Below are 22874 nucleotides of genomic sequence, written 5' to 3'. Positions count from 1 at the left end.
CGTACACACAAGATAAATATGAAAATTGAATTATTTTTAAGCCACGTAAATATTTATTCAAAGTGCTTAAGAATATTTAAGAAATATTTAAAAACTACAATTACCCAATGGATGGGAAGATAACATTTGTTGATTAGTATGTAGCAGCTATTTTTGATTGTTTTCCTATGGTGTTGGCTATGTAGCAACATAATAATAATAAATCTGTTGCAGATGCGCAGTATTATATTCTTTGTAAAGCCATTATTAAACTGTAACGAATTACTTACTAACAATGAAATGGAGGCAAATACTCATAATCAATTACAAACGTTATATGAAGGGCATTTCGATTGTAGAATCTTTTTCATAGCCAAAATGGTTAATATACTCATATTACTGGTATTTATATAGATATACTCTTAAGTCCAGGAAAGCCATAAGAAGCAATAAATGCGAACGACAAGTGGATATTTAATAATACTAACCCCACTTGTTTGCTACTGAATTTACTTTATTGGTGTTCTAGACATTTCTCAAACAAAATAAACGTAAACTATGCGATACCAAACAGTGTTTAACTTATTAAAGGGGCTATGTGGGTTAAAATTAAACATAATACATAAAAGAAAGCTTCAATACGGGTAAAGTAAAGCATTTGTTTCATGTTCGTATATATTTAAAAATTTATTTTGAATACCGCGCGGGATATTGGGTTGTTGTATTTGCTAACATGAGTGACTGCAGATTTTGTAGAATGTAGACATCAGTCAATGCATCGCATAACTTCGATAGCAAAAGGCGAATCGATAACTATCGCCAAGTATCATCGGTAGTCGATGCTAAAATGTTATTTTACATCTCTACCGCTGTCGCGGGCGAAAAAAGTGCAGTGCGTCGAAAAGTTCGTGTTTCAGTGTCCAGACCAGGAAATAATTCAAAATTCGCGTGGAAACGGCGAACGTTATTGCTTTTTGCTAGCGCGCAATAAAAGATATAATTGTTGGGAAGAACTGCATTCGAGATTGTTTTTCCCGTTGCTATTATTTGTTTCTCTGTGCGAGTGGCGAAGGAAACGAAAACGAAAATCGGGAATAAAGCGGAACGCTGATAAGCACGAGTCGTGGAAAGAAAACAGAAGAACAGCGAATTGCATTTTGCACTTGGCAAGTGAGTGAGCGTGTTTGTTGTTACCTCTTCTTGCTTCTCTCTTCTCCTTTATTCCATATCCCTTTTTGCCTTTTTATATATTACAACAATTTGCCAATTAAAAGCTCTTGACCTCTCTCTCTTACAAATAGAACGTAGTGCGTTACACATGCTACCCCTGTCTCTCCGTCTCTCTTCCTCCCCTTCGATTTTCAATTGAAGCATGACACTAGCAAACAGGCCTGTCAAATAAACGTGGTTTGTCCACATGATTGTGCTTGTCCTATTCATTGCACTCTAGCTTTTGACATTGCTCGAAATTGGTATCTTTTCGCAAGTGCGAAAGGGAGGGCTGCTGCCTGTGTCTCGCTCTGCCAATGCCAGATTTTCATTGAACTTGATACTGAACATTCTCAAGAGTTCTTTTGTCAACGCTGTTTTTTGCAGTGCAAGTCACTTTTCCAAGGCTGCAGTCATGGTCAAGTTCTTAATTTAAGATGGCCTCAAATAATACTTCAGAAATATTTGTACATTTTGAGTCTTATTTATATTCAGTAATCCTTTTTAATTAATCTAGTCATAATATTATTACGTACTATTTTCTGAAGCATTGACAAAATGCTTTGACGTTTCTTAGTATAAATAAAAAAATAATTCGGATGGTTATCTTTTTAAAGTGATTTAACTGGTACATAACGCCCAAAAATGAAAGGAGTGTAAAAAATCCCTCCTAAAGACGAAATGGGTCGCGAAAAAGAACAAGGAAAACTTTTCTTGTTTTGTTGGTTATTTAATTTTATTTTTGTACTTGTTGTTCCTTGACGTATTTGCCTTTATTGCCTGGGACAACTAAGATGAAAAGAAACGCCGAAAAGCTGGGTAACGAGAGATTGTGGAAATAAATCTAAGCAAATGTATGGGAGCTCCACAACGGAAAATGCTCAAATGGTATTTACTGCCGACATTTTCACGCCCACCCACAAACATATTTATATATACATACATACATAAGTGTGTACATGGAGTAGGGGCCAAGAAGTCGGAAAGGCTTCTCCACATTATTTGGTATTCATGAATGAAATCAGAGCGCCATGTTGCCACGAGCGGAAGGGAGAGAGGATAAGCTTTGCCGATAGATTATATTCCCTGCCCGCTCTATCTTATCTCATTCCTCTATCTCCAGTTTCTTCTTAAACTCAGTTAGACAGGCGCCATGGCGCTTTGCATCCTATTTTACAGTAGACACTACGAATTGAGTGATGCATAAAATTTTGTTTCGCTTTAAATTGTTATATTTTCATTAAACTTCTTTGTATAAGTTAATGAAGTTAAATAAATGTTAATTGACTCATGTTATAAAATCATCAGCGTGGCAAAAAAAAACATTTATAACAGTATAAGGAGGTTGATTTAAAAGCTGATTAGAGTACCTTACATTTTTTTAAACCTTATCGGGTGCCCACTGTATTTGTTATCCTGCGCCGACCCCCGACATGTTGTGCATCTAAATCGCAGTTGATCAGCGAAGCTAAGCTCGGTTGTGTGTGCACTTTGGCACATCAACTTTTTATGGACCCGCCGAGTAGGCATTTTATTTTTACGCCTGAATTAATTTATAGATATACCCTGGCACACGCATAAATTGATTATGCATACCCATGAAAGTGGCACTCGGAGTCGGGGAAAGGGGGACGACTCAAGGATACACCCGGGAACTCTATAAATAGAGCGAAAGAGCAAAGGGTCTTCGGCAATTAGATGAACTTTCCTGCCATCGCATGAATTTATGCATTTTACATGAGTGGGAGTGCCCGTGGCAGGTGATAAACAATTTCACCGAGCATAAACAATGTGGCAGGTAGCACTTACCGCCATGTCCGTCTATACTTTATTTTGCCCCCGGGTCTACTGGCCACTGACGTCAGCGGGTTTAGCTTCCCTGTGGAGTTATACTTGGGATTTGAAGATTTGATTGTAAATATTTACTAGTCTACCATTTTACTAGTTTTTGATAGGGTGCAGGGTATTTGTCAAACGTTGGTTGATCAAAACGTTAATACCCTGCGTATTAAGCACTTGAAGCTTATCTCGCATGCAATAACCACTATCCAAAGTGCTTAACTTTGACACCCGACAAAAGCCAAATTGACAGGTCGCTTCACACACGAGCTATCGAGATAGACGCAGATGCACTGAAAAAAATGTGCAAGATTTCAAAAGGAATATTTATGATGCAGTTATAAGCTGCAGTTCATACAGCACAGGTGCGTTGGGAATGCGAATTCTTCAGTCGCAAGGTTCTATGACTTTCTACATTTATCTATTGCAATGATATTGCATGATGTTTTTTTGCTGATTTTTCCCTGTGCATTTCCTTGGACACCCGCCAGACTGAGCCGCAATTCACTTGCCAGCGTCATCAACTGACGCGTATATCCCTTTTCCGATGTGTCCGTATCAAAGTCTACTTTTAACCCGTGAGATGTGGTTATTGTTGTGGCTTCTGATGCTTTTGCTTTTGTTGCTCTCTTGTCGCAATCAATTTCATAAATGGCTTCCGTTCGAATGAAACACGCGCCATCAGTGAACCGGGCAAAAACCATTCCGGAGTAGGGAAAAAGGAGTGCTTAAGCCCAGGCTTTCCATCTCGGGTGTCTAGGAGACCTCTGTTTCGTATCTACGTGCTGGATGTGCCTGGCGAAGACTTAGTAAATACATCGAAATGTGGTAACGTTTGTATGTCCTTTTCTTTTAACTTAAACCGAATGTTTTGAAAGGATTGAGGTATCCTAGGTTTCTAGGATCTACAAATATTTGAATGACAAAGGAAGCTTATCAAATCTACTACGAATCAGGTCAATATATTATTTAAAGCTACATATACCGAACATATAGGGTATTCCATAGTTCGACCAGTTCTGCGATTGCCAAGATTCTTGTTGCTATTTTCGCTTCGTGTGTGGCATGTGTTATGGCGCCACATGATATTGATAAACAGACTAACAGAGACATTTCCAAGGTCAGATGGGGTGAGCTCCGTCTCGTTATGTATCTTTTTGGGTATACCATAACAACGGGGTCAAGCCATCGGCATCGCTCACTGTCCGTTAGTCAGTTAACGGACATTATTGGGCGTGGAAAGAGTTCGTCGACCCTCGTCGGATGACAAAGCCCTGCGATTTGGTTAGCATGCACGACCCGGAAATAAAGGAGACCGACTGTGATGCTGACGCCTGGCCTTGATTAACGTATGAATGCATATTTAAAAGCTTCCTATGTCGGTGGAAAAAAAAAAACGAAAAGAGAAAAGCAATCCGGACTTAATTCAATTTGCATGTGCACCAGAGTCCGAGCGAGGAATTGTTTATAAATAAATTAACAAAGCCGTAACAAGCGGTGACCCTCGGACTTCCATCTAGAACAATGCCATCCTCAGTATCGAGAACAGCTGTAGCATGGGCGCCAAAGTGGGAGGTAAAAGGATGACCATCGGTGCTGGCAAAAAAAATATATGTGAAGAAGAACTAAAATAAGCAGTTAAATTTCATTCAAGTTTTTCTTATGTTTTCCGCATTTGAATTATGAAATAGCTAAAACTAATACGAAATTAACTATATGTGAAATTTTTATCAGTAATTAATTATGTTTATATATTTCAATATCTTGTAAATAACCATTGGGAAGTGTTTGGAAAGAGCTATCATAAGTAATTATAATATTTTACGTCTTTTTAGCTTTTCTTCTGATAAACTTACCTACTTTTCGCGCTGCCTTGCCAACACTGGCGATAGGATAAGTGCAAGTGTTGTTCAGCCGAATGCCATGGCAACCACACTCGATGGTCAAGAAACGGGGGGATTAATTCTCGGTGGATGTGGATTTGGGTGTGGGTGTGTGCCATAATAGGTGTTCGCTAATGGCTGGGAACAAAGAACTGTTGCAGGGGCCATTAGTCAGCATCTCGCTCTCCCTCTTTCTCTGCCTCTCTCTTTCTCTCGGCTGTTTTCCCGCCTTCCTCATTTCCCCTGTGCAAATATTTCCGCATTGTTCTGCTGCCTGCACCAAACAGTTGATTAACGACCTCTCTCACAAGCTTTAAGCACTTGAAAAAATTATTTAATATATTCAAACACAAGATCAAGCAGAGAAAGAAATTCACAATTCGATGGTAGTCTTCTAAAAAGATGATCTGTTAGAAATCTAATTAGATATTTAAAAAAATAATATGCTAAATTCAAAAACTAGATTTAGAATTATTTTTTGTTGTGTATTTAAATGTATTCTTTTCTCCTTAATGCATTTCACTTCGAATTGCACGGCAAAAATGTCAGGCACAAAAATCAATAAATAAGCGGTAAAAAAGAGTAACAACCAGCGGCATCCCCCGAATAATTTAAAGCTGACACAGTTCTATATTTGTTTTTTTTTTTTTTTTGCTTTCTTAATTTAAACATTTGTGCATTTCTCCCAGTTCGTGTTGTTGGCTTTCCTTTTACTTTCGTGTCTGCATTCTGAAATTTTGCATGCGACAGCCGGGAAAATTTGCATGAAATGAAACAACAATAAACATGACCCTAGTTGTTTGTACACCCATATATAATATATATTTATTTATTTATTTAAGGCTGTAAAAAATCAGTCAATTCTTTGGTTAACTTTGTAGCCACTGTTTATTTTCCCACGCTTTTAAATCCTCAAACTAATATGTTATGTTTTATGTTAAATGCATCTATACTAATTTGAAAAGTAAGTTACTTACAAGCAGATAATATTGAATAATATGTAAAAATATAGTAGATAAGAAATCAACTTAACTATCATGCTAAAAAAGTTATTCCCATCGGGAAACTCAATTAAAAACACATTAACTGCGGAGCACAAAAGAGAACTGGATACAGTGTTTACCACTTGATTTAACGACACTTGGCAGCTATCTATATTCGGATTTGCAAATATCATTGATGGCGATAGCCAGTCCCGCAGGCTCTTATTAAATATTTGTGCGGGGTAGGTCAGTTATAGATTGGGTTAAATGATAAAGGGGGGATTGTGGGTTTATGAGGAGAGGTGTTGCTTTTGGTCTGCTCATATCGATTTTTGTGGCGCCAGATAAGATAGTATGTATATCTGTGTGAATGGAGCAATTTCAACGGACGCAGTCAATTTGTCGCCAAATGTATAGAAATGCATTAGGGTGTGTCGTTACCAGTACGAAATACTATTCAAACATTTTGTTTAAAATTATTTTATATTTATATTATATTAAATTTATATTTTCTTCTAAATATATGCACTTATGCCTTTAAACCTGCTGTTAAAATGCAGTTATGATTTGTGTCACCCTGCTTTTTATAGTTTGCCAATATGTCAAATATTGTTGACATTTATTTGGTTAAATAAATGGCGAAAAACTCCAGAAATGTGTGCTGGGAACCAGATAGAATTTCCTACGTGACTTCACCAATGTTTGTGGACTTTTTTTTTTTTTTTGGTTGAAGATTCCTGTGGCGCCTTTGTTTCGGCCCCGGTCAGTGTTTATTTTTCCGTTTAGTGGCCCTGACTGAAAGCAAAAGTGCAAAAAGTTTTCTCTAAAAATACTCATAGCCGGGGACCAAGTAGATGCAGAAAGGAAATTGCCCATAGATGGGCGGAAAAAGGGAGGAAGTAGCAAAATATGGGAGTGGTCTCGAATAGTTTGAGCTTTGATGAACTCTTAATGAGTTCAGGGGTCAGCCTAACGAAGTATATTCGCCCCTTTTCCAGCCACGTTTATTAATCAATCAATTATTCATCATTTATAAACTTGCAAAAGAAACTTTCTTTGGACGGAAACTTAAATAAAATACGAATGTTAATGCTAACTTTGGATATTTGGACTGAAGTCAAAGATATTATATTATAAATATTATAACCTGAATGCATTGAGTTATCCTCCGCCTCCAAATACTTGGCAGCTCCTTCGCTTGCCTCCTCAAAGCAATTCTATCTGATCTCCTGGCACTCAGTTCACACTTATCTGTGCTCTTATAATAATAATAGTCCTCCCATCGTCCCAACCACGACCATTAAAATGTAACGCCCACATCTGTTGTCCTTGGTCGCAGAGTTTCAGGACTTGGCGTTCGTCCAGGAGGTGGGCGGTGACCCAAGAAATCCCCTTTGAGGACTCGTGCACTGGGGTGAAAGCTAATTATGCGAAAGGCAAACAATTTGGCAAGTCCACGTCAACACCTCGGACAATTCAGGGCGGTGATAAAAGGAGGAGGAGTTGGTGTTTAGCACGGCATCTGCAGCTCAGAAAATAAAAGAAATTAGACGGGGAAAAGTCCCTTCAGAGGCTGTGTGAAATTTTAGTACACAACTTGGAACCCTCGGGTGGCAACGAAATTAGAAACGAAAAGAAAACCATTTCTGGCGGATTTATGTAAAGATTATATACATTGTTGAATATATATATTATTTTTTAATAAAGGTCTGTTTTTCATGCTCCTTTCCCGCTCTCATTATACAGTTCATATCTGTTTTTTAGTAAATATTGTTATCCTTGCTTTAAGGCTTTCTTCATCCTCTAAAAAGCTGCGACAAAATACATTATATTTTCGTCCTTTTTTTCGAAGAGCCACCTTTGTGGGTCGTTTTGTTTTCGCTAAGGGGAGTATTTAACATATTTCGCTGGCGGTCTTGTTATTCACTTGAAAAGTTCGCCAAGGATGCGTGTTTGTGCTTACGACTGCCAGACATGGTAAAGTATCTCCGGTTATTGTTGTGGTGTGGTTTACAAATGCGGGCGCTAGTTCAAGGTCGCATAATTGTGCTGGTGGGGGTCTGCTGAAATATGAAAATGGCTCGCAGCGAATCAAATTCCAAGTAATGGCATCCTTAGCATGCACAAGTATGTTAATTTTATAAGCTCGACCCGAGAAAATCTTGATGTCGACATTTATTCTTATAACGCACATGCCATTTACAAGTTTGCAAAAACTGAAACAGTTTTTGTATTATTTCAGATCCAATTTCCACGCATACATTGCACCAGGAACCATTTAAAGAAGAAGACTGAACAACCACGCCCACGAAGTACTTGTAAACTACTGAATCAAAAGCCACCGCTCAAGTAACTCAGAAGCACACAATCAAAATCCAGCACACAGCAAATCCACTCGTTCGAGAGACCAAGGGAGACCAAGCCAATCCCAGCCAAGATGTCGTCGCGTTCCAAGGAGAGAGTAGTCACTGCATTCCGCAAAATCTTCCACAAGTCCAGCAATAATAATAACAACAACCATAATAATAACATAAATAATAATAACAACAATGACAAGGTCGATGCCGCCACTGGCAGCGGTCCGAATATAAACAACAATAATAATAATAAGAACAACAATCACGATGGAGCAGCAGCACCCTCTTCGGCCGGAGGCGCAGCCATGGGCGGTGGAGCAGTAGGATCGTCGGGATCATCCGGTGCCGCCAAGAATGCCGTAGTTCGAATGGCAGCCGAGCAAGCTATCTGGGATTCCCCAGGCAAGCGGCGTCGACAAGATCACAAGTAAATGTTTGAAAAAACGAAAAAGTCATTTTGTATTCGGTAAGCTGATCTCGGGACTTTCGTTCAATCTTCCAGGGTGGCGCCGACGACGGAACGCCAATTGGTGGCGGCTCCGGATCACACGATTCGAACCCGTCGCCTAATGAAAGAATACCGCGAAATGGAGCGACTGCAGGCCAAGAACGATGCTGTCTTCACGGTAAGGAAAACAATTCTATTATGCAACAATTACTAACTGCTTATCCTTTTCTTTTCCAGGTGGAACTCGTCAACGATAGCCTGTTCGAGTGGCACGTACGCCTGCACGTGATTGATCCGGACTCGCCGCTGGCCAGAGATATGGCCGAGATGGGTGTGCCGGCCATACTGTTGCACCTGAGTTTCCCCGACAACTTCCCCTTCGCCCCGCCCTTCATGCGCGTGGTGGAGCCGCACATCGAGAAGGGTTACGTGATGGAGGGTGGCGCCATCTGCATGGAGCTATTAACACCGCGCGGATGGGCCAGTGCCTATACAGTGGAGGCGGTCATCATGCAGTTCGCAGCCAGCGTGGTCAAGGGCCAAGGCAGGATCGCGCGCAAGCCAAAGAGTACAAAGGAGTTCACTCGGTAAGGGAATCGAAACATTATGTCAATGTCATTTGCAATTGGACTATGTGATCCCTCCACAGTCGCCAGGCAGAGGAGTCGTTCCGTTCGCTGGTGAAGACGCACGAGAAGTACGGATGGGTGACGCCCGCCCTGTCCGATGGATAAGCGGCGCTTTCCGGACCGCAAGGAAACCCTGCTCAGATGCTCTGCGTTTGCCAACACAACCAATGCAATTTAATATTCAGCCACCCAGCTCATAGTAATACATCAAGACATCTATATCCATCTTTATACTCTCTATAAGTTTCATCTACTTGTCAAGTAACGAACGATTTCAATTGCAAACCATCCAAAGCAACAAGACGAACTCCAAGAAACAAACAACAAGAAAAAACAAAACACGCAAATAAATGAAACTAAAAAACGCGCATCAAGCAACAAATTTGCTTAAAATGTAACTCTAGCTCGTAGTCATCAGTAAATAGGAAGTTTCGCCGAATACAAAATGGATATTTAAGTATTATTAGTTGATCCTGAACAAAAAAACAAGTACGATGAACACCACTTTTCCACTATAATTTCCTTCGCCTAGCGCATATTAAGTTATATAAGATTTACAGAATCAATTAGTCTGATATCTTGGTTCGACTGTGTTATAATTTGTTGTGATTTTTGTTGAATTTAAACAAACCGTGAAGAAACCAAATTACAACATCAGCTTGTAAACATAAGTGTGTTCCTCGAACTACGCACTTTCATTCTAAGCTACGCATAATAAATAAATGTAACATGTGTCTATTATAGCATTTTTACTGATTTTGGTTGTAGTTCAATGGGTAAGAATCGATTTTAATAAAATTGTTTTTAAAAATATTTCATTGTGAGGTTCTTATAACCTCACAAGTAAACAATAAAATGGATAATCATACAAATTTAGCATTTGAGTACATATTAATTTATTAAAATCTGCAACGCAGTTTTTGAATTTATCAAAAAGTAACTTCCACTTTGCAGTAGCAGCGAGTAAATTTAAATTGCGCGCGCTTAGTGTTGCACAGCGTACGCACACAGAGATGCACGACGAGCGCCGCATGAGGCAACAGAAATGCCGCAGGCCAAATACCAGCTGATTGGAGAAAAATCAAGTAATCTCTATCATTGGCACTAGAACCCTGAACTTTCTTTAAATAATACGTTTTATGTGAATGTATAAGTAGTCGTTGAACTGGTTGATTTTTAAATAAATTCAATATTTCAGTCATTGCTCCGTGTGTCATACTGCCGAATCGTGTATGCGGTCACTCGCATTTTTTCGCTTGTCAACACTATAAAAAAACTAAACTGGTAGCTGAAAATTACAATCACAGGACATAATTTTGTAAGTATTTTAGGCCTATTGCAACTCTTTCTGGCCAACTTAAGGTAGTGCCAAGTGTTCTTCACGATTTGGCGAAGCTAAATCTGCAGTAATTTCAAAGGGCAAGTGGCATTTAACGCGTGAAAAGTGGCTGCCAAAAGTTGCAAACGCACTTCGTGGGTGAAAAAAAATAGACAGTCGCACCGCCCGCGGCGGCAGCGACGCCGGCTGCGCTGCTACTGCGCCTTGAAGTCCTGCGGAAAATCGGGAAATTCTCAGGCACCTTAAGAATCTTCGAAATTGTTGTGGAAAAATGCTAGGAAATGCTTTTTTGACACGCCGGATCTTGGAACTGTCTTGATGACCGATCTTTCCTTTTGGAGCGAAAGGATATAGTGATGCATTTGAATTATAAGTCCATGGAAAACCATTAGATTCTTTTCCAAACTCATTAAATACTTCTTAGAATTCAACGAAGAGATTACCGTTTGGTATGATCGCAGCTTATCGTAGATCTGCAATTTGTAATCAAACCGGAAAGAATTATTTATAATAATTTTGAGTGACACTCATCATAAATAAGAATTTAATATTTCGAAATTTACCATTGCGAATATGAGTGCCAAATAGATACCAACGTGTATTACGCATCATCATATCATATCATCAAAGATCGCTTACCGTTTTTAGGGTACACAACTTACATTTTCTGAATTTGGGAACAGATACAACAGTATAGTTTAAAATGTATATAAATAAGGTGTTCCTAATCCAACAAACACTATATACATACGTATATACATTTACCCATTTCCCACGTAAACATTCCAGACTTAAGCAACCACATACCATATTCATTTAGATACCCCAAATCCAGAGTTTCAAAACCGAAAGGCTGCGAAAGATCAAAGACATCTGACTGCAGATGCACCCAGTAAACACTTGATACTGCATTACAGCTGCTACCCAATTTAGCCATACCCTCAGCAAGGGTATAAAAATAACCCTGGGAACCAAGAAGTAAACACTTGCTATTTTTAGATAAACGCCAATGGAATCGGAGACGAAAGCGAGCGCCGAGGAGAAGCAGCAGGAGAACCCCTCGACAGTGCCCATGGACACGCTGGATCCGCCGCCACCGAGTGGCAGCTCCAAGACCCTCAAACGCTGCCTCAGTGTGCCAATAATCCGGACTCCGCCGGCGGGCAAATCGGGAAAGACCCCGATGACCACACGCGCAGCCGCAGCGGCTGCTCTGGCGGCCAAGGAGCACGAGCAGACGCCCAAGAAGAGCCAACAGGTGGTGGATATCCAGATGCCGAATGCCCCATCCATCGATTGCTTCGGCAAGAACATACACATACGATCGCAGCCCAATTCCAGGGAGGTTTCGCCGGCTCCCGTCTTCAATATATTCACACCTCGAGCCAGAAGGTATTCGGCCAGCTACAGTCCACTGACCACGGCAGCCAATGGAGCCACTCTCTGCCTCACGCCGCGAGTTTCGCAGCTGCGGCAGGAGGAGTGCGCAGACCTGAACAGCCGGGAGGTCAACCATGAGCGGGAAGTTCATCGGGAAATACAAATCTCGCAGAGCTGGGAGGATCTCACGCTGGTGGCCGAGAACTGGTCGTGCAAATCGGACGAGTTCTCCAATCCCCTGCAGGTCAGCCTGCCACCCACCGGCACCACCAGCTGTTCCAGTCCCAGTCCCACAAACAATCGCGCGGGCATGAGATTACCATACTCCCCGTCGCCCACGAGACGCACTTTCGCCACCAGGCGGTCGATGTCTCCCATTGCCATGAGGCCATCCCAGCTGGGACCCGTGAAGAGAAAATTTGAGCTGGACGATAATCCCACTCAGGGAAGCAACTGGAGCGTGTACTCCCCTCCGCCTGTGAAGAAGATGTTCACGGAAAGGTAAGATATTGAGTAATAGATTTTGAACCTAAGTAATTCTGGGTGGTCTCAATTTAAGTAACTAGCCCTTAGTGGGTTGATTTTCGAAAATTAGTCACCTCAACTATTTGTACTCAGTGAAATAAGGTTTATTGCACCTAAAACATCAGTTTTGATAGTATTTTAGATCGAATTTGCTTGAAGTCTAAAATTATATTACTTTGGGCCTCTTGTAAAATTAAATTTAGATATTTTCGGCCAAGTTGCAGTTGTTGAAGCGGCTATAAATAATAGCTTTGTGGTACGAGTAGCATTAATTTGATTATATTAGATAGGCAACAGTATATGTGCAAGTAATTGTGTTACTTGCTGAATGATTAGACTAAATGTAAAATTAGATGCTAGTACGAACATTTATCTATGTTTTCAAGCTTATCCATCACTTTCCCTTATCATTTCAGTCGCGGCTCCTCACCGGTGTGTCAATCGCCCTCGTCGGTGTGTCCCAGTCCCGATTCCGGAACCTTTGATGGCCGCCTCACGCCCAAGTTGTTCATCTCGAAGCTGTGCACAAGCAATTCGGTGAGCGGAAGTGGAATAAATAACAATAGCAGCAGCTCGGGATGTCCGTCGCCCGTTTCCGCCTCGCCCGGCGGAGTTGGCAGCGGTCCCAATTTGGAGGCAGCCATGTGCCTCGTTTCCGGGGGCAGTCAGAGCCAAAGCATCGACGAGGGCATCTCGATACCCGAATCCGAGACGCACTCCTGCCGCAGTCGCACCTCTTCCATACTGTCCACTACATCGTCCAGTACGCAGGTGCTGGTCAACGACCTGGTGGATGATGCCACTCTGATGGACGATGCCAAAAGTGAGACCTCATCGATCGGTGGATGCTCCACCATAAGCATAGAGTCATCCTCCTGCGACAGTGGTGCCAAGACGGCTGCCACTTTCCTGAATCGCCTGGTGGTCGATTCCGATTGCGGTGGTTCGCCGCTGGCCCAAAAGAGCTTCTACATCAACAAGCAGGGATTGTCGGGCGCCAAGAAGTTTGTGGTCAATCACGAGCGAACGGGAGCCGTCAGCAAAGATGTGCCGCAAAAGCTTTAAAACCATACACAGATTAACTTAGCTTAGGGGTCGATTTTAGGAAATGCTAAGAAATGCTTATAATCTCAGGAGCCAAAAGTTAATCCCTGCTGCACTTTAGCTGATTTGTTTTGAATGCTTTAGAAAATATTTTCCAATAATCTTGCATAGCTTGATCATTTTTAAGTTCTAGAACTCAACCAAAGGTTTTGTTATAAAAACCAGAAGCAATATTTTTTACAAAGAAATTTGAATTAAGAATACCTTTGGTGTAATATGTAAAGGTTTAAAAATGGTTTAAAATGTATATTTCCCACAGTGTTCAAAGCAAATCTTCCTGGAAGAGACAACAGATAAATTAGTGGTACTTTGATTTTTGTTTAAGAAAATCGACCCGAAATAACCAATTACACACACGCTTAAGTTGGGGGTTTGAAAAGATCCTCCGACTTGCTTAACTTTAGATCGTAGCTTTGTTGTACATAGTTAAGTTGTTTGTCTGAAGTTCTAAACCATCTTGCATATCGAAACAGAAACAATCGGTTTTAATATGTTAGCCTAAGTTTCACTATACTATATATAGCCAGAGTTTATTTGCCCGATCTTTGTGTTATAGAATGTTTTCCATTTCCAATGTTTCGGTTAATAATCGACGTACATTAGTTTTGTTTTTAGTCGCCACCTCACCCTAGATTTTAGGAACAAAACCCCAATTTTGCCAAATATGTTTCCTCTATGCTTATGTGTAATAATATATCCAGCATTATATTGCCTATAATGTGATCCAATTTAGAGCGGATATCTGTGCGTATCCCCCAAAACCCTACTGATATAGTAACACATATATTATATAGATTTACGATCCGATTCTAATTATCTTAAGCGAATTTACATAGTTTGAGGAAAAAAGTTATACTTAAAAAGGATCCAAAACAAAAGAATTGCATATTACACATTTTTTCAATTGAGCAAATTGTTTGTTTTCATTGGTTGGTTTAAGGTTTAACTAGATTGTAAATAGGGACGGACATAAGTAAAAAGTATCTCAGGGGCAGTGAACTTGACCTTTTTTGTAGGTTTATATTTAAGATACTAAATCTAAAGCAAGACAGTGCCTATTCAAATCAGTATAATTCAGATAGAAAATGCACAAATCCTTCTATTATAATATTCTTTACTTTATAAATTTTAGGAGCAGGTATATAATATATTATTATATTAATAACTTAATAATGTACACAACTAGAATAACGTCGCCCAGCGTGATATCGTGCCAGCCACGTGAAGCACCTGCAAGCTCGATTAAGTATCCACACATACGATATGCACACACACGCACCGAAAAGTTCGAACACCTGGGGAATGAGAAGCCGAGCATTGCTCCCCAATCCCCAATCCCCATTCGCAAACAGCGACATACTGGTTTCCCCACACAGATAGGACACAATGCACATGGCCAGTTGCTCGTGCCTCGAACACGGACCAAGCAATCCCGCAGACCAGAAGATAGAAGCCAGGGACCGAGACCGACCGAGACCGATAAACCAGGCCGATTCCACACGGACGAAGTCGAGTGGGCGTTTGTGGACGTGTGAGTGGATCCGATACAAACGAGTTTTATAGCAAAAAAAAAAAAAAAAGAAACAAAATAAGATAACTAAGCGCTGCAGTCACGATCGCCAATATTCCGAGACCGAGAGACCAAAGCAATCGGGAGCCTAGCCCAAAGCATTCGAAGCGGATCTGGGGACCTGGCTCCATATATCACAGGGGCAGAACCCCACTACCCACGCCAATGGAATACCAATTAGAAGAAAACACGCTATCCTAGGCACCCAAAAGTGACGCAAAAGATATTATATACATGACATATGTATGTGAATATATGTAGATAAGTCGGATGCGAGAATATATAGAGGTGAGTTTGTCTTTTCCTGTTTAAACATGGTAAGTTATTGGGAATATGTAGGTCCCCAATTTACGTATAATAATAAACCAGTTTAAATATAAGATTATCTTTTAATTGTTATAAGAAATTAATAATTTTTTAAATCACAGGATGAAGGATGAGAAACCTATTTACAAAGCAATTAAACTTAGAAAACGTACGTTTTTCAAAATCGAAAACTTCTAGTAGGCTTATACCAAACAAAACGCGAATATTGGTAATTTTCCACCTGTAAGCCACTTTTTAACACTCCATAAAAAACGATCGCGGGGTTTTCAGGCATTTATTGAGCACTTCACCGAAGATCGCACTGAAAATGGAAAATTTCCAAAGAAACGGCCAATAATTAAAGTCAATTACTAAAATAGATGTATGTACGAAGGTACATATATATATACATGCATAAAAAGGAAACCAACAACAAAAAGCTAAAAATAAGAAGAAAAGCAACTGCGAATGAAAAAAGTTGAAGGCGCACGGTTTTACTTTAGCGCTGCTGCTCGGACGTCAATAATTTTTTTTTTTTCGACGTCGACGTTGACGTTGGCAGCGGCGTTGGCGCTGGCTACGCCGTTGTTGTTGCCTTTTACGCTTTGGTCACGCTGCTCCCTTTTCGACGCTCCACCTACCGCCTCCCACCCCGCTCTCTCCACGCTTCCGTACTCCCACTCGCCCACTCTCTCGACCACCTCCCCCTTCATATTACTCTCCAGCTCTCTTTTCGCCACTCTGCACGGGCGTAAGTATTTGCGTCGAAGGGGGGTTATTTGCCCCAACGACAATATAAACTTTACATTTTTAATCCTACATTCCTATTCCTCGTTCCTATTTAACAAAAAGCAAATTATCTTATTTTTTGGCATTTTATTAAAGATTAAAGGTGGTTTTTATATACTTATGATAAGCAACAAGTATATATAGCTATGAATGCCTTACTTTTTGGTATACTAGTACAGAATTCTTTCCACTCCTGGTAGCCTCACCCCTTCTCGTGTCCTGCCTACGCCCCTGCACTTGTGAGCAATCTTGAAAATCGTGAGCTGTTGTTGTTGCTGCTGCGCCTGTTGCTCCGGCTGTAATTGCATTGTTTTTGTTGTTGCCCTTGTTGTTGTTGTGGGGCATTTTCTTTGTTTTTCGTATTTCGCTCTTGCGTGGCCCGAAGAAAAATCAAGTTAACACGCCAATGGCGAAGGGGCAGTGGTGGGAAAGGGGAGCTAAAGGCTCACGTTCGTGCACACAAAAAAAGCCTTAAGCGCTGCCCACATGGTTGTTGTTGTTGCTGCTGCTGCTCTGCTCGCTTCGCTGATTCACAAGCCGAGCAGCGCAGTCGGCGTCAACTCGAAGCTCGACTTTTGCGGCGTTTTGTTGTTTTTGCCGAGAGGTTGCTGCTCGGCAAGCCGCAAATCGCGAATCGCGAATCCAGTTTCTTCTTCACTTCTTCGCACGGCAGACGCAGCGCCGAGCGCACAAATTGCGGATAAAAAACGAAAGAAAGGAGCGAAGCTTCGTGAAGAGAGAGAGAGAGGAGAGAGGGGTGTGCAATCGCAGAATTCATTCGATCGGAATCTCCTGGGTTATCAATGGTTCGTATGCGACTTGTCCAGGATTCATATTAACCGATGGCTATTCAATGTGATCGATAGAAATATAGTGCCATATAATATATTTTTATTTTATGGTTGGAAAAATTTGTTGTGCTTATCGAAGCTGTACGCTTCTTGAAGTTGAGATATTTAGATATTTTAAATTCGAAATACTGATAAGTCCCGACTTACCCATAGAAGAATGTGATTGATATAAAACACGCCTACATGTATGCAATGTTTTTTGGTGATAGCACAATGATAGTGCAAATCTTTCTAAAACTTTACTAAATTGTTTATTGTAACGTTGCAGATTTGATGGAGCTGGCTCTGAATAAACCATCGTCCTGCGTGGACTGCTGCAAGGACTGCACTCTGCTGCCCTGCTGTTCTGCCTCCGCTTGCTGCGACGCCAACTGCGACGCCGCCTGCGGGTTAATACCGCCCGATCCAGTCAGATATGAGTACCAGGAGCCCGAGGAGAACTTCATATCCATAGATGACGCGAAAATCAAGAGTTTCCTTTGGCAAATAGGTCAGCAGCAGAGGGAAAAAGAGTTGGAAATCAAAAGGATCAAGGAACTGGAGAGAAGGGAGGAAAGAGAAAAGGAAAGACGGGAGGCCGAAAAGCGAAGAGACCAAGTGGTAATCGAATTGGATGAGGAGGAGGCTCAATCTCCTCGTGGTCTGATAATCAGCGCAGCCAGGAGTCTAGCCCATTGGAATTCATTCATTAGGAGGGTAACTCCAGATATCGAACTGATTCCCAGACAGATGCACAGGGTTGTCGCAGAAATCGAACTGAGTGATAGTGATCACGATGAAGATAGTGAAGTAGAGGAGGATGTAAGTCTTCCATCAAACGCTGTAACCTGCGTCCTGAATGAGCAGAGACAGGAGGAAACCCAGAACCAGATACCACAGGAACTGGTGATCATCGTGCCCTCCGACCAGGAGGAGGAACAGAAGACAGACAATGTCATCAAGAGGAAATCTTCCGGCTCGAGGAGATTAGTGAAGAGGCGTCCAGGTGCCAACAGAAGGGGAAGGCATATGTACGAATGTCCTGACTGCGGGAAGAAAGTGCAATCGAATTACAATCTAAGACGTCATATGATGATCCACACAGGTATGAAACTTCAAATAAGATATTCCAATATGTCCACTGATCACTTCTCACTAAATTTTTCCCAGGTGAAAGACCATTCCCATGTGATCTGTGTGAGCGACGTTTTCGTGAGTTCAGCGACCTTAAAAAACATCGACGAAGGCACTCGCACGATCCACAATTCATTTGCATGATATGTCACTTGGGAGCACCTTTGGAGCAGGACTCTACAAGGTGTGCGGATTGTGAAAGCAAGAATCTTATGGTAAAACCTCAACCGGAGGAACTGGGCGATAAAACAGCGGAGGAACATTCGGATGAGATGGAGGAGGATGATGACGATATAGAGGAAGCGGCACTAGAAGCAGAGAAGCAGCCACAAGTAGCAGCACAACCCAGTTTAATGGTTACTTTAATTCCACCCATTCAATCTCCACCGGAAAAGGTTCCTTCACACACGCAGCCAAGTCGCCCACCACTTCCTCGCAGCTGCAGCAGTGCCAACTCCTCATCTTCCTTGAGCAACGATGGAAATGTAGCTGGAAAGTCCATGAATCGCACTCGCAGATCTTATCCATGTCCTTTGTGTCATCGTCCCTTCGGAACTCGTCATAATCTTAAACGCCACTATATGATCCATACTGGCGAGAAGCCGTTTAGCTGCTCAAAGTGCAGGAAACCCTTTAGGGAGTGCTCCACGCTGAAGAAACACATGGTCACCCATGTCAGGGATCGCTGGTACAAGTGCCTGAGGTGTCCCTCCAAATTCAGGGACTATCTGGAGTACTCGGATCACAAGAACAATCATCAGGATCAGCTGAGTAGTCGGAAATCGTCCATTTACGAGAGCGACGATGATGGCGACAGTTCTGTGGAAGATTGCCTTGAATGCTGCGAGTGCCAGCAACGATTCACCGAGTTGGATGCTTATACGGCCCATCTTAAAAAACACGACTTGGAGTTGTACGGAATGAGCATTGATGATGTGGTGGACGAGGAGCAGGATGACGTAGATGTGGCATAGAACCCACAATTATTATTAACTGAGCAGGAGTTGTAAACTCTCGGTGATTCTTTTAATGCATAAAGAGGATTGAAAATCCCATATCCCATATAAATTAGCTATTAAGGATCATTAAAACATTCCTTATTAATGTATTTATATCTTTTTAAAGTGTTTTATATCACTATCAATTTATTCATTCATATTCTTTTTTAAGCATAATACACTTTTAAAATGTAAAATGTAACGTGCGCCAAGAATCCAAGATCCAAGAATCTAATCCAAGAACTGAATGATGAGCTACAGAAAAATCCTAAAGATGTACTTATTTATAAATATGATATTTTTATTAAAAAATAAACGAGTTAAGTGCACAAGAGTCGGTGAAATATACAGAAGCAAGTCGTCAACCTGCTGGGGGTCGAACAATTACAAAGATTGAGCTAAAATCGATTTATGTAAAACGTTAACTACAAAAATAAATAGTAAAAAGCGTAAGCGTAGGAAAAAATGACTAAGATTGGGGCGCTTGAAGCGGGAGAATTCACGGAGTGGCGATCTCTAGATGTCCAGCAGCACAGGCTTGGTTTCCTTGGCGCACTTAAACACCGATCGCATCATCTTTAGGAATCCTGTGTCTTTGGGTTTCTCCAATCCGCGCTGCACGCGATTCTTCATTACCGAAATAAACTCCTTGTTGCTCAGTTGGTTGTCATCTGAAAGAAGTTTGATGAATGAACTTAGATTGTTATTATAATTAAACTCAATAACGAACTTACTATTCTCATCAAAGATGGTAAAGACCACATCCACCACATGATCCGAAAGATTGACCATGGCCACCGTTTTGGCCACATGCTGCAATGTTTGTTGATCAATCGAGGCACCGGCAATGTGGTAGAAAGTCAGGGCAGTATCCACGTCATTGATGTTGTTCAGAAAATGGAAGAAATCCAGATAGTCCTGTTTGGAGATGCCTTTGCCATGGTCCCTAAACCTCCTTTTAACCCTTTTCAACTTCTTCTGCTTCTTTTTTAACGGATATCCAGCGTAGGCCAGTAGGAGTTCTGCAAAATCTGCTTCTGTTATATTCCCCTCATCATTGGGTTCTTTTCTTTCGAATTCGAGTGACAAGATCTCCTTCTGCAGTTGCTCCTGGAAATCCAGGAACTTCTCAATCGTCAGCTTTTCATCCATATTGGGTCCAAAGAAATATGTGATCAAAGCCGAGTTCACACCCTGAGAAAACAATTTAAAATTAAGCAATTAATATTTCCAAAGAATCAGAGAGTTGGATATAAAGAGGAGTAAATTGTGTACATGGGAGCAGGTGCATCGTGGAAATAACTACGTGAAATGTGATTTAGTTTAACTTGAGTGCGATTGTGTTTGGGTGTTTTCGAAAGAAAATTTGAAAAGCCAAAAGAAGTCAATAAGCATTATCACACAAAGTACCTTCAAGGACTGTAAGTACGTCAAAAACAGAGGGAAGTTAAGATTTGATATGTACACAGTTTAGACACGCGTTCAATATATAGGGTCAAAGCGAAAAGACAGAGAATATACAAAAATACACAAGGAATATCGTATTTAGTACGGCTCGAGGTACTCTTATTGATTAACATCTGGGTCAAATGAGTTTCATTACCTTAAAAGTGTTCCCTGTATTGGCGTGATCGCGGTGTCGGGTTCCCATGCTGGTTTGCTGTCTCACCAAGGTGGCCACCATCTCGAATTCCTCGCAGTCCACGTCACCATCGCCGTTCAAGTCAAACATGCGGAAGGCAATCTCAAAGTGGCGTCGGGAAACTTTAAAGAAAACGTGGTTATTGCAATGTATTCAATGGGTATACTTATCACTTACTTGAGAGAACTGTGAGCAGGAAGATGTAGTCTGAGAATGTGATCAGTCCGTAAGAGCCTAGTTTGTAAAAAATGCTGTTCTTCTCCAGATGCAAATTAAGCTGCTCGCCAACAGACTAGTAGGGGAAAGTCGGAATTATTAACTTATATTACAAATGCATTTAAAGACTCACCTTGGGATCATAGCGACGATATTGGTCCAGACCCAAACCTAAAAGATATAGCTATTATTGCAGAGCTCTCTAATCATAATATAAGTTAGTGAGTGCTACAACTAGTGGCTTTCTAAAGCTTTTCCCTGGGTTTTTCTTGCACATACCATCTGGCTGCTTCATGCCGGGCGTCATGCTTGTTAGAAAGTCGGTCGGAGTCATGTAGACCTCATGCCGATCATCCGCCACGGGCACCTGTATGGTGGCAAAGTAGCGAAACACTTTGTCCGGCGTGGAGAACTGCCGTATACGGTTCTCATACTCAATTATCTAAGGCAAACAACGTGAGTTTAGCTTACGAAAAGGCAGGAATTATGAGCATCAATTCAAATTATAAAAAGTAAGTTATGCCAACCAAAACAACTAACTATAGAAAAAAATATATCCTTACTCAAGTTAATCCAATAACTAAATATATAACTGAATGGGTGATTTACCATCTGGCTGCTTGATTCCCGGATAAATGGAGCGAAGGAAATCCTCGGGAGTCATGCAGACAATCGTTTGGGTCGCATCCTGCAGTCTTACGGTGGCAAAATAACGAAAAATCTTGTCGGGGGTGGAGAACTGCCTGATTCGGTTCTCATACTCAATGATCTTCGCGGTGTGTGTTAAATGTGTTTGATGGTGGGTCAAAAACAAGACGTCACAAACATAAAAGAAACAGTAAAAATCAAAGAATTTGGTTTAACATAATATACGAAAGTTTAAAATATATTAAAAGAAAAGTTACGATTTTTCCGGTTTTCACAACTAGGAATATCCATTGTGAAAACCGGAATTTAAGCAAAATATAATGGAACTTTTTACAGAGTTATAGAAGCAGAGAGTTATAGCATCGCCAAGCAGCTTTATACCTTCCTCTCGCGGAAACCGACTTTCTCGCGGATCTTCTTGCCCTCGTGCAGGTGCAGATCGGATCCTGCATCCTCGTCGTCGCTATCCTCCGATTCGGATTCGGATGACTTATCCTCGCCATTGACGCCGGCCGCCGATGACGGACGTTGTCCAGCATCTGCGTCCACTTTTGGCAGCAACAGGCGCTTCACTCTAAAAATAGATTCCAATTTAATAGTTTGGACTTGATTGAAAATACTTTATTGGTTAGTTCACTCACTTGCCCCAGTCCAGTACCGAAATGAAGAATAAACTGAGGATGAACAAGTGGAAGTACTTTGTCACATTGGGCGTCTTCTCCTCCTGATGACCAAAACGTTTATGGCCCCTAGTTTGCATCAGACTTAAATTGGCACTCGATTTGGTCAGATCCTGGGCAATATGATTGCTATTTTGGTTGCACAAAGTGGAGGCGAAGGCTATTTGGGCTGGATTTTGGATAATGTTGAGGGTCCTTGGTCTGGTTAAGGCAGCCAAGGCCTGGCGCGTCACCAGAAATCGCACCACAGACATGTTCGATAACGTATTTAACTTGGTTTTTCTATATTATTAAATTCACTTCGATATTTATGCGCATTTTTTGGCAAATACGTTAGTGTTGCCGTATTCGTATATCTGGAAAATACCAACTTGCGGTGTTGTGTT

At 41.2% G+C, this 22874-nt stretch overlaps 4 protein-coding genes across 10 annotated transcripts; 3 read left to right on the top strand and 1 right to left on the bottom strand.

Moving 5' to 3' along the window:
• Positions 1-798: 798 nt before the first annotated feature.
• LOC6731325 (ubiquitin-conjugating enzyme E2Q-like protein CG4502) lies at positions 799-10068 on the top strand. Of its 2 annotated transcripts, none has more exons than XM_016178800.3 (5): positions 799-1149; positions 8136-8677; positions 8753-8876; positions 8936-9285; positions 9348-10068. In XM_016178800.3, the coding sequence occupies exons 2-5, from the start codon at positions 8331-8333 to the stop codon at positions 9430-9432; spliced, it is 906 nt and encodes a 301-aa protein (XP_016023906.1). In that variant the 5' UTR covers positions 799-1149; positions 8136-8330; the 3' UTR covers positions 9433-10068. The 2 variants fall into 2 exon arrangements, with proteins under 2 accessions (XP_016023906.1, XP_044779473.1); XM_044923538.1 differs by having other exon boundaries at positions 8119-8677.
• Positions 10069-10394: 326 nt separating this feature from the next.
• On the top strand, positions 10395-14588 carry LOC6731324. Its single transcript, XM_039291232.2, has 4 exons — positions 10395-10412; positions 10526-10645; positions 11666-12547; positions 12988-14588. Exons 3-4 carry the CDS (start codon positions 11676-11678, stop codon positions 13634-13636), a joined length of 1521 nt encoding a protein of 506 aa, XP_039147166.1. The 5' UTR covers positions 10395-10412; positions 10526-10645; positions 11666-11675; the 3' UTR covers positions 13637-14588.
• A 255-nt stretch (positions 14589-14843) lies between these two features.
• On the top strand, positions 14844-19412 carry LOC6731323 (zinc finger protein 271). Of its 2 annotated transcripts, none has more exons than XM_016178804.3 (3): positions 14844-15533; positions 17460-18275; positions 18341-19412. In XM_016178804.3, the coding sequence occupies exons 2-3, from the start codon at positions 17465-17467 to the stop codon at positions 19276-19278; spliced, it is 1749 nt and encodes a 582-aa protein (XP_016023903.1). In that variant the 5' UTR covers positions 14844-15533; positions 17460-17464; the 3' UTR covers positions 19279-19412. The 2 variants fall into 2 exon arrangements, with proteins under 2 accessions (XP_016023903.1, XP_016023902.1); XM_016178803.3 differs by lacking the exon at positions 14844-15533 and adding an exon at positions 16949-17146.
• Positions 19413-19579: 167 nt separating this feature from the next.
• Positions 19580-22865, bottom strand: LOC6731322 (calcium uptake protein 1 homolog, mitochondrial). Of its 5 annotated transcripts, none has more exons than XM_016179700.3 (9): positions 22450-22865; positions 22190-22382; positions 21440-21602; positions 21294-21331; positions 21122-21236; positions 20906-21066; positions 20713-20721; positions 20037-20496; positions 19580-19973 (listed from the first exon to the last, which is right to left on the bottom strand). In XM_016179700.3, exons 1-9 carry the CDS (start codon positions 22740-22742, stop codon positions 19819-19821), a joined length of 1587 nt encoding a protein of 528 aa, XP_016023898.1. In that variant the 5' UTR covers positions 22743-22865; the 3' UTR covers positions 19580-19818. The 5 variants fall into 5 exon arrangements, with proteins under 5 accessions (XP_016023898.1, XP_016023899.1, XP_016023897.1 ...); XM_016179701.3 differs by lacking the exon at positions 21440-21602 and adding an exon at positions 21770-21929 and having other exon boundaries at positions 22450-22864; XM_016179699.3 differs by lacking the exons at positions 20713-20721; positions 21440-21602 and adding an exon at positions 21770-21929 and having other exon boundaries at positions 22450-22864.
• Positions 22866-22874: the final 9 nt, after the last annotated feature.

The sequence above is a fragment of the Drosophila simulans genome, chromosome 2L (assembly GCF_016746395.2).
Source record: "Drosophila simulans strain w501 chromosome 2L, Prin_Dsim_3.1, whole genome shotgun sequence".
Taxonomy (NCBI): Eukaryota; Metazoa; Arthropoda; class Insecta; order Diptera; family Drosophilidae; genus Drosophila; species Drosophila simulans.
The sequence above is the reverse complement of the archived record's forward strand: the minus strand, read 5'-3'. Positions and strand labels throughout refer to the sequence as shown.